This window comes from Protomyctophum bolini (genome assembly GCF_963924005.1).
Source record: "Protomyctophum bolini genome assembly, chromosome: 18".
NCBI classification, from domain to species: Eukaryota; Metazoa; Chordata; class Actinopteri; order Myctophiformes; family Myctophidae; genus Protomyctophum; species Protomyctophum bolini.
The window spans coordinates 25,650,880-25,661,571 of record NC_137879.1 but is presented as its reverse complement, the minus strand read 5'-3'; the positions used below and the strand labels follow the sequence as shown (position 1 = coordinate 25,661,571).

Below are 10,692 nucleotides of genomic sequence, written 5' to 3'. Positions count from 1 at the left end.
TCAGTCATCATAGCAGTACTGCAGTATGGTGGCAATAAAGAGACATCTAAACCTCAAGCGTAAACAATGATAAGAAAGGAATGAGCAGGTAGTAACATAACAGCTAGTATACAGTAAATAAGATACGCAGAAAGAAGTGGCTGTGACTTTTTAGGCTACAGTTTTACACAATGAAGGGGAGAAGAAAGGAGCGACAGCTGTGCATCTTGCTAGCCAACAAGGAGCAACTGGATCTCACTGTCGAAGTAAGAGTTTCACCTCAAGATATTAAAATTAAGTACTGTACTGTGTATTTTGAGGTACTTCTACTCCACAGTCTCCACTACATCTCAGATGCAAATATTGCACTTTTATTCCACTACAATTATTTTAAAACTTTATTACTATAGTTTCTTTGTAGATTTGGAAATGAAACCACTACTAGATATTGGGCTGACCCCAATATACATTTCAGCCATTAGAAAATAGCAGATCTCACAATGCATTTTGTAACTTGTAGATCTATTTTCAAACTTCAAATTACTTTTGACAGGGCTGCCTTTACATTCACAAACGAAGCAGATCCTTAAAACTGTAACTCAAGTACAGCAACCAATTGTGTGTGTGTGTGTGTGTGTGTGTGTGTGTGTGTGTGTAGGTGAAAGCAACGGGTCAGAAGACATTGAGTCTTGTGTCAGAGCTGCTTGGCATTGAAGATCTCCATCTGTTTGGTCTGGCTCTTCTGAGAGGTGGCTTCATGTCAGATAATTATTATTTACACAATATATACAGTATAGCTATTTTACTATATGCTTTACCTGATATGGATCGAATCAATGTAATTGATATTTTGTTTAGGCCTCAGGAGTGTGGGCCTGTGCATTTGTGTGTGTGTGTGTGTGTGGGGGGGGGGGGTTAGTGGTAGTCAATGTTTAGAATTAATTAAGTGTGGAATGCAGAACTGGGGAGAAGCTATTACTGCAGTGTTGAGATGTTTTCACATAATGGGAGGATGTTTACAGTGATAACAGCGATAGCTTATAGGCCTACCCCTGAGAAGTATATGAAAATTCACCTACATTTCCCCTGTTGATATTTTTGCCTCATGAATTTAAAAAAATAGACGCACGCAGCCACGCACACACACACACACACACACACACACACACGAACGTATATGTTAATGAGTCACACACTCGCCGTAAGTAAATAAACCGTATGCTCTTGCTTCTACAAAGCTTGGGTTATACAGCGTATAAATTAAGGCTTGGCTTGACACTGACTGTAAGTTACCTATCATCCCTGATAGTACAGCTGTTTTGTTTTGTTTGTTTACCTATTTGTCGTCTTACACAGATGATGAATATCTGTTTATTGATTTGGAACAAAAGCTGAGGAAGTATTTTGGCAACGAATGGAAGAGAGGATCTTTGACAGTGAGTCAGGACTAAACCATTTAATGCTGATTGAACTGAAGCTCGAGTCTGCAGCATCTCTAGTCTCTCAAGGTTTACATGATGTTAACATGACCTTTATAGTGCTCAACGATATAGTTTAGTTCATAGTAATACATCTATAGTATACAACATTATACAGTATGCTATATGAATAGTTTATAATGCAAGGGCAGTCAAATAATTACTACTATAATTCTCTCTCAAATGAGTAATGAAATAGTTGCATCCTGTTTTCAATATTTCCAGGGAACCTTTGTCTTGTTCCTGAGGGTGCAGCACTTTGTAGAGAGCGAGCGACTCATTTCGTGAGTTTTTGTTGTTTTTTCTCTGAAAGACATTTCTTCAAATGTGTAGAAAGCTATACTTAAATGTAGACATAGTTTATATCATTTATACCGTTTTATTGTTGCAGGAGCAGTAGGGAACACCAGCTATATTACACCGAGATGAGACAGAAAGTGCTTCGTTCCCAGAGTCATCACCAAGAGGCACTGTTCTTCCAGTTGGCAGCTGCTGCTCTGCAGGCAGTCCTGGGAGACCTGGAGCAGAGACAGATAGGAGAGGAGGAGATGGGAAATGAAGAGGGGAGCCAGCCATATAAACATTACTTTCTCCCTGAAGATTACTTTCCGCCTTGGGTGTGTGTCTGCTTGTTATTTAAAGATGGAGTGCCGTGAATCCCCCCCCCCCCCCTAAAAAAACATGATCATCAGGTACTATGATAATAGGCCTATATGATCTTTCTCAAAAAGTGTAGAAAATGATGTTTTTAAGTAGGCTGGTTGGCTACCTGGTTTTCACTTTTAGCACCACCCACTTGAACTTAAGCCAAGAGTCGTCCACAGCTGTTGTATGATAATGGGTGAGGGTTTAAGGGAGGGGTTAGGCCGGGTTATGATGTATTTTCAATTGGGACTTTTGACTCAAAGGCTTAGCTTTCAGGAAGAAACCAAAAATACACAGGGAAGACATATTTTAATATTATAGGCAGTACTACACCAGGGTCTATTAAAGAAATGTTAACTCAGGTGCATACAAAACAGAAAAAGTACAAAAATCACAGCACAAAATGTAAATCTACAATCTGTACGTTTTACGTGCATTGTCTCTCTCTCTCCTGGCGGAGAAAGGTCATTGCAACCATGTCCGACCAACTCCAACCACTGCAGATGTGCGAGCAGTCTTATTGTAATGTACTCTTTAAATTATGTTTAAGGACCCTAGACCAGGGATACTCAAATAGATTTACCTGTGGGCCACATTACAAAAATGGCAAGGGGCCAGGGGCCAGTAGATAAAATTACGACATTAATGATACTTGATAACTTCTCTCTTTCAATTGCTTTATTTTCGCAAAATGTATCAATGTACAATGTGCATGCATACACAATATGTAAATAAATAAATGTGTTACATTTTCTTGCATAAACACAAAGAGCTGTTTCCATAACTGCACAAATTATTGCACATAACATGAGTAGCTGTTATAATAACATAATAACATAACATGAGTAGCTCTTTGCCTGCCTGCCTGCCTGCCTGTCTGTCTGTCTGTCCATGAGTAGTTATTTGTCTGTCTGTCAATGAGTAGCTGTCTTACTGTCTGTCTGTCTATGAGTAGCTGTCTGCCTGCCTGTCTATGAGTAGCTGTCTGTCTGCCTGCCTGCCTGTCCAATTGTCCATGAGTAGCTGTCTGCCTGCCTGCCTAATTGTCCATGAGTAGCTGTCTGTCTGCCTGTCTATGAGTAGCTGTCTGCCTGCCTGTCCAATTGTCCATGAGTAGCTGTCTGTCTGTCTATGAGTAGCTGTCTGCCTGCCTGCCCAATTGTCTATGAGTAGCTGTCTGTCTGTCTATGAGTAGCTGTCTGCCTTCCTGCCTGTCCAATTGTCCATGAGTAGCTGTCTGTCTGTCTATGAGTAGCTGTCTGCCTTCCTGCCTGTCTGTCCAATTGTCCATGAGTAGCTGTCTGCCTGCCTGTCCAATTCTCCATGAGTAGCTGTCTGTCTGCCTGTCTATGAGTAGCTGTCTGACTGCCTGCCTGTCCAATTCTCCATGAGTACCTGTCTGTCTGTCTGCCTGTCTATGAGTAGCTGTCTGCCTGCCTGCCAGCCAGCAAGTTGGTTAACAGAAAATAAAATCTTATGGAGTAAAATAATACAATAAACACAATTTGCCTGAAAATAGATTACCCAGCTATGACCTTTTTCATGAAAAAAAATGAGTAGTGATATGGCTGACTGAGTAAAATAAAACAATCTACCTGAAAATAGATAGCTATAAGTGAAGAGCAATTCCGCAATTACCATTTCCGCAATTTCCATTTCCGCAATTTCCTCAATTTCCATTTCCGCAATTTCCGCAATTTCCATTTCCACCATTTCCGCAATTTCCGCAATTACCATTTCCGCAATTTCCATTTCCACCATTTCCGCAATTACAATTTCCGCAATTTCCGCAATTTCCATTTCCGCAATTTCCATTTCCATTTCCAACTATTAATGGCAGCTGGGTTTCATCATTCAAATAAAATAGAATTCTGTCCGTTTAGCTATAAAATTATGTCAGGGAATAGGGATACAGAGTATATGTCTTTCATTTGCATTGCATCTCAACCCCCCCCCCCCCCCCCAAGCTTTTATTTTCGTTCGAGTAATAGTACAACTCTAATAGTATTACTTATAATAATGTAATTAAAGATAACTTCATTCAGATTTATTTATTTTTATTTCATTTTCCAGATTTTTTTTTCTTCTTTTTTTTAGATTTTCATTGGTGGGCCAGTCATAATGGTCCCGCGGGCCTGATATGGCCCGCGGGCCTGAGGTTGAGTATCACTGCCCTAGACAATCTTAATGGTGTTGAATATGAGGATTTCTTTTGGTCTGAGATTGTTTTAGTCCGTGCTCTTTTTGTAGTCCAGTAATAATAAACAAACGTGTGTGTCCTTTTGTGCGTCTACAGTTGGTTAAACGTCGTGGGCGTGAATTTGTCCTCCAACATAGCCCAGCGCTGCACAGAGAACTGAGAGGTCTGTCCCAGGGACAAGCCATGCTACGGTTTATAAAATATGCCACCGGCCTGCAGGACGGACCAGTCACCTTCTACAGAATGAGACAGGTTAGAAATCGGTCATTTACAAGGAGTTTGACTTATAGTTTCCCTCTACTGTATGATCACAGGAAATGAGAAATAATAAATTCAAATCTAACAGAAATAAGTAAGTAGAATTATAAATGAAAGAGTGATGGACTATTTGTTTATATGATGCTGTACACCAATATTAGTGTCAGTCCGCGAGAGACACAAACAGTTTGGCCTTAAATTGTACCTGCATCATCAGTTCCAATCAACCATACAGTACATCAAAATAGTGGTGTTTACGTTCTTACTGGGAATTGGAGCTCTCCGTGGTGCTGAAGAGCCAGGGAGCAGCCAGTGAAAAGGGCTCTATGCACACACGCCATTTTGGAAAGAACTTAAGGCCCCTTCCCTACTTCCTTCACAGGTATTACCGATGATACTAATGAAGGCTCCGTTCCATTTTAGTCAAACAGAGGCTCACTCACTGGAAACACTGTACACACTAGTGGGTCTTAAAGTGTCCTTGAGTGGGTTCCAAATGGTCCTTGAAAATTAAAAAGTTTATTAAAAAACAACCCTACTATAACATCCTTGTGGTTGTCGACAGTTTGTTCTTGCTTACACAGTCTAATCCGACCTGCATTCACTGTCACCTGAGGAAGAGTTGCTCTTCTGTTTTTCCTTACATTTCACACTATTCCACATCATCAGTCTTTGGATTTGCAAGTTTGACTACATCTGCTTTTGCTGTTGTGGAAAGCAGATGTCACTTTAGTCCCTGTTCCTATGGAAACGCCAGCTACCTGAGCAGGGTTTGTGACTGAAGCTCCAAATAACGAACCCACCCTTTTAAATTATTTATGAATATGTGTATAGATAAATTAAATATAGCAATAAAGTATTCACAATGATGAAAAAAGACTGCTTTGCAGTAGACTGTATAGTACAGTGGACTTTTGCATCCACTATATTGTAGCTGCTACTGAGCTGCAGATTGTAGTGTGCATTTTGTATTTTACTTTCATTGTCTCCATCATGTCATTCACATACAGGAGAAAAAAGAGGGGAAAAGATCAATCCTTCTTGGACTGGCGCCCAGAGGAATACATGTGTACCAGGTGGGTGCTATAAGAGATCTTCTGCATTCTTAATAAAGTCTAATACTGATTGATTCCCATGTCTAATGCAACATGTCACCCCCCCTTACCCCCCCCCCCCCCATCTTTCCTGATCTCTGTGAAGGAGGTGGAGGGAAAACAATCTCGGGTACATGATTTTGGTTGGACTGATATTGACCAAATTACCTTCCAGGTATTCCGCCTAACACATGCATGCACATGTGCAAATACACACGAACAATTAAAGAAAGGGAGGACTAAACCAGGCTCATTATTATTATTTACAAATGTTGGGCTCTTTTATTCAACTACAATAAATATGTGAACTGTGCGAGAAAACACATTTCACAGGTTCTGTTTTTCCCCTCATAATGGTACGGCTCGGTTTCAGATAATAAGGTTCTCATAACCCAGAACAAAAATTATGAAAATAGCAGATTACGTAAACAAAACAAAAGAACATCACAGGACTTCACAGATTCTCTATAGTCGAAGAGAGACATTAAAGAAGTCTGGCAGAGAACTGATTCCAGAAAACCAAAAGGTCCTCCTGTCCTCCTTCTCATCCAGGGCAGGATGTTTGAGATGCATGCCATAGGCTCTCTGTGTCTCCCCAAGCTGGTCTACTTCACCTCCACAGCCTTCCACTCCAGACACATCCTGAGACATCTGAGGGACAGCCACCGCTTCCACATGAACACCAGACACACCGTTAGACACATCCAGCTGCTGGAAGACAGACGCGGTTAGTTAAAAACTACTTAGGCCCTATGTATACAGTACTTTCTTATATTAAATAAAAAATCTACATGCTCACAACACTTCGTGATATGTTTCGTTGTGAGCTTGCAGATCTGCTATTTTACTCATTCAAATCCATTCATACTGGGTGTTCGTGTACCAAATTATATTTGGTAGCTGAATTTAAACGTCTTGAACATTCTTTCCTTGTGCGTGTTTGTATCCTTTATTGGCAGTGAATAGTACTTTGTCAATGTTACCTGTCTCTCTCTCTCCAGCTGCTCAGTCCTACAGAGAGGCCTATATCTGTGACAAGGCAGACCTGAAACGGAAGCTACGCAGCATCGCAGAGGAGAGTCTTGCATCGTCTATCTCTATGTCTGAGCATAGTGATGTAATGGCCTTACCGACAGCAATGCGAAGGGACTGTCCCAGAGAACAAGAGGAGCATGTGATAGGTCAGTCGAACAGAAGGCAGAGGTGGAATGAATTCCAGTCTACTCATATTTTCATCTTTGTTGTTGTCAGTGCATCACACCTTTATCATAGTAATTGAAATGTGATTATTATGATTACGATTGTGATGATTACGATTGATCGTTATGATTACGATTGTGATGATTACGATTATGATTATCATACCAGAAGTTGAGCAAAGTGTGGATGAACCAGAGGAGGCTTTTGTTGACAACCCAGAAGAGATCTCCTGGCTTGCAGAGCTGTGCCATGGAGTTTGTGTTGATGGATCTCTGCTTCTGCCTCCATCTTGTTGGGCAGGTTAGTTCATTAAACAGAGACATGGTCAATGTGTTCATAAGGTACCCCATGTGAGAAAGTGTGTGGGTTTCTAACCTTGTTTACCCTGATTTGTTTCCTCGTGCAGTATTTTGAAGATGTGCATGTGACTATAAAACCCTCTTTTTGTGTATTACAAGTTCATTACATAATGTTTACATACTATGTCTTCTTTCTTCATCAGACATCACCGTAGAGATGAAACAGGTGTGTGCAAAAGTTACACGGCTGGTGAGGTGTGTGCCCTCAATACCTACAGTAGACTGTACAGTACACCATATAACCATTACTAATACCTTTCTATGATCTAACACTATAACCTTATACATACAGTCTATATACTCTTAACACCATATACTACTACCTGTCTATGATCTAAAGCTTATACAGTCCATGAGTCGAATGCTCTAACCATACAAACTTATATATTTCCAGTCCATGGTCTAACTAAATCTACAACCACTACACTAAATCCAGTCTATTGTCTAATATTAGACTATATAGACACAGGTATGCTGCACATTCAGCTGCATATTGATAATCTATTCACCTCACCCAATGTGTAATTTGTCACTACACCAAAATCGTATGTGTGGTTGCATTTATGTATTTTTATCAGTCTTAACAAGGCCACCAGATAGATCTTAAAATTGTGAAGTTTCACAATTTGACTTAGCATTCAAATTATTTTTTGTTTTTTGTTTTTTAGGTGTTGAAGAGAAGATCCTGCCATGATCAAGGGCAGACACAAATCAAGCCGTAAATTTAAATAACACCAGCCCTCGTATCTGTCCAGTCTGACATAAAAATAGTATAATAAGCAGTGCCAGTCAGTCTATGAAATAAATTAATACAAAGGAACCAGCATGATAGGACCAAGTGTGGTTTACACTCTTGTGACGGCCCCCTGGGTATATTGTATGGTACTATATATTAGGGTGTATAGTATGTTATATTATGTGGTCTGGTGTACTTTATATATTATAGTTGTTATTCACTTTGGTTAGTTATTTATAGTCCTTACTTTGTTTATTCTAATTTCTGTTCTCCTCCTCTTGCAGTGGATTGGGGAGCAGAGCTGTCACATGACAATCAGTCAAGCGGCGGCACCTGGGCCCGGTGCCGACGCCCTGTATATAAGCCTGTCTCCCCAGTCCCTTCCTCAGCTCTGTGTTATTCAGTTCTCCTCTGCCCTTCTCCCACCATGCACCTTTTCAGCATTTGAGTTAATACATACAACACGCACACACATCTCACTCATGCATACACGCACTACACTACTGACTACTGATTTCCACACCTCATATGTTTGACCTTTGATTTGGGTATGATTTGAATTAATCCTTATTTTGATTACTTAAATAAATTAATATTTCTTTTGAGTACTGTGTCTCCCCTGTATCTTTTGTTGTGTACTTGGCTCCCCTAGGCCAGGTATGTAACAAATGGGGGCTCGTCCGGGATCCCGGACGAGCCCCCATTTGTTACATACCTGGCCTATTTGGTGATACACCGACATGTACTCATTTAATTGAACACGACATTGACATTGGCGATGCAAAGCCAATAAAACAGAGATTCTACAGGGTTAATTCAGACAAGCGTCAGTACTTGGAATCCGAGGTTGACTACATGTTGACAAACGGTATTGCAGAACCATGTGCGTCTAGTTGGTCCTCACCTTGTATATTGGTTCCAAAGCCAGACGGTACTTTTCGTTTTTGTTCAGATTTTCGTAAAGTGAACAATGTGACTAAACCCGATTCTTTCCCTCTTCCTAGGATGGAAGATTGCATTGATCAGGTGGGCTCCGCTAAGTTTGTGAGTAAATTTGATTTACTGAAGGGGTACTGGCAGGTGCCTTTGTCAGCGCGAGCTCGGGAGATAGCCGCCTTTATAACACCTAATGGTCTTTATTCTTACAAGGTCATGCCTTTCGGATTGCGTAATGCGCCTGCTACATTCCAGCGCCTTATGAATCAAGTGATTTGGGACATGCCAGGGTGTGCAGTGTATCTCGATGACGTGGTAATCTATTCAGACAACTGGGAAGTTCATTTGGAGCGCATTCGGGAGCTGTTCAGTCGCCTGAGGGAAGCAAGGCTCACAGTCAATCTTGCAAAGTGTGAGTTCGCAAAGGCGACGGTAACCTACCTGGGTCGGGTGGTTGGGCAGGGCCACGTCCGTCCAGTTGAGGCTAAAGTACAAGCTGTTCAGCAGTTTCCGGTTCCAACCACGAAGAAAGAGCTTATGCGCTTTCTGGGTCTTATAGGTTATTATCGTAGTTTTTGTAGGAACTTTTCAACTGTGGTGGCGCCTCTTACTAACCTATTGAAGTTTAAGGTACAGTTTGACTGGTCGCCAACTTGCCAGGAAGCATTTGGGCAGGCTAAAGCACTCTTGTGTACTGCTCCGGTTTTGTCGGCTCCACGCTTTGACAGGTCATTTAAGATCTACACGGATGCCAGTCATGTGGGTGCGGGAGCCGTACTCATGCAGGAGGACAATCTAGGAATAGATAAGCCTGTTAGCTTTTATTCCAAGAAGTTCAACTCGTACCAGCTAAACTACTCAGTCATTGAAAAAGAAGGGTTGGCTTTGATTTTGGCTTTACAACACTTTGACGTTTATGTAGGTGGTAGTACCCCTGTTGTCATTTATACAGACCATAACCCTTTGACTTTCCTCAACTCTCTACAGTGTCCAAACCAGAGGTTGATTCGTTGGTCACTCTTCCTGCAGTCCTATACCTTGGACATTCGTCATATTAAAGGGACGGAGAACGTGGTGGCTGACGCGCTGTCACGGGCTCCTCATGACTGAGGTCCTAGTACTACTCCTTTCCAGTGGTCCTCGTCTTGGCTCTGACTTTCACCTCTTAAAATGCTTAATTGAATTCGGTTGCTGGGGTGGAAGCCTGTGACAGGGTGTTGGTGGCCTTTGTAGTAGAGGTTCAGTATGTTAAATAGGATGTTTCTGTAAATAGTGGTCCGGTGATCCCCTTGGGACCCCGTCTTTATGGGGGGGGGTGTGACGGCCCCCTGGGTATATTGTATGGTACTATATATTAGGGTGTATAGTATGTTATATTATGTGGTCTGGTGTACTTTATATATTATAGTTGTTATTCACTTTGGTTAGTTATTTATAGTCCTTACTTTGTTTATTCTAATTTCTGTTCTCCTCCTCTTGCAGTGGATTGGGGAGCAGAGCTGTCACATGACAATCAGTCAAGCGGCGGCACCTGGGCCCAGTGCCGACGCCCTGTATATAAGCCTGTCTCCCCAGTCCCTTCCTCAGCTCTGTGTTATTCAGTTCTCCTCTGCCCTTCTCCCACCATGCACCTTTTCAGCATTTGAGTTAATACATACAACACGCACACACATCTCACTCATGCATACACGCACTACACTACTGACTACTGATTTCCACACCTCATATGTTTGACCTTTGATTTGGGTATGATTTGAATTAATCCTTATTTTGATTACTTAAATAAATTAATATTTCTTTTGAGTAC

General features: G+C 41.3%; 1 protein-coding gene across 1 annotated transcript; it reads left to right on the top strand.

Annotated features, from left to right (window-relative positions):
- Nucleotides 1-170: 170 nt before the first annotated feature.
- On the top strand, nt 171-9,995 carry LOC308333603 (uncharacterized protein; the record flags this gene model as incomplete). Its single annotated transcript, XM_080790062.1, has 12 exons — nt 171-245; nt 1,683-1,741; nt 1,849-2,074; nt 4,399-4,554; nt 6,207-6,381; nt 6,656-6,835; nt 7,023-7,154; nt 7,357-7,379; nt 7,882-7,931; nt 8,602-8,606; nt 9,214-9,317; nt 9,873-9,995. The coding sequence occupies 12 exons, from the start codon at nt 171-173 to the stop codon at nt 9,993-9,995; spliced, it is 1,308 nt and encodes a 435-aa protein (XP_080646188.1).
- Nucleotides 9,996-10,692: the final 697 nt, after the last annotated feature.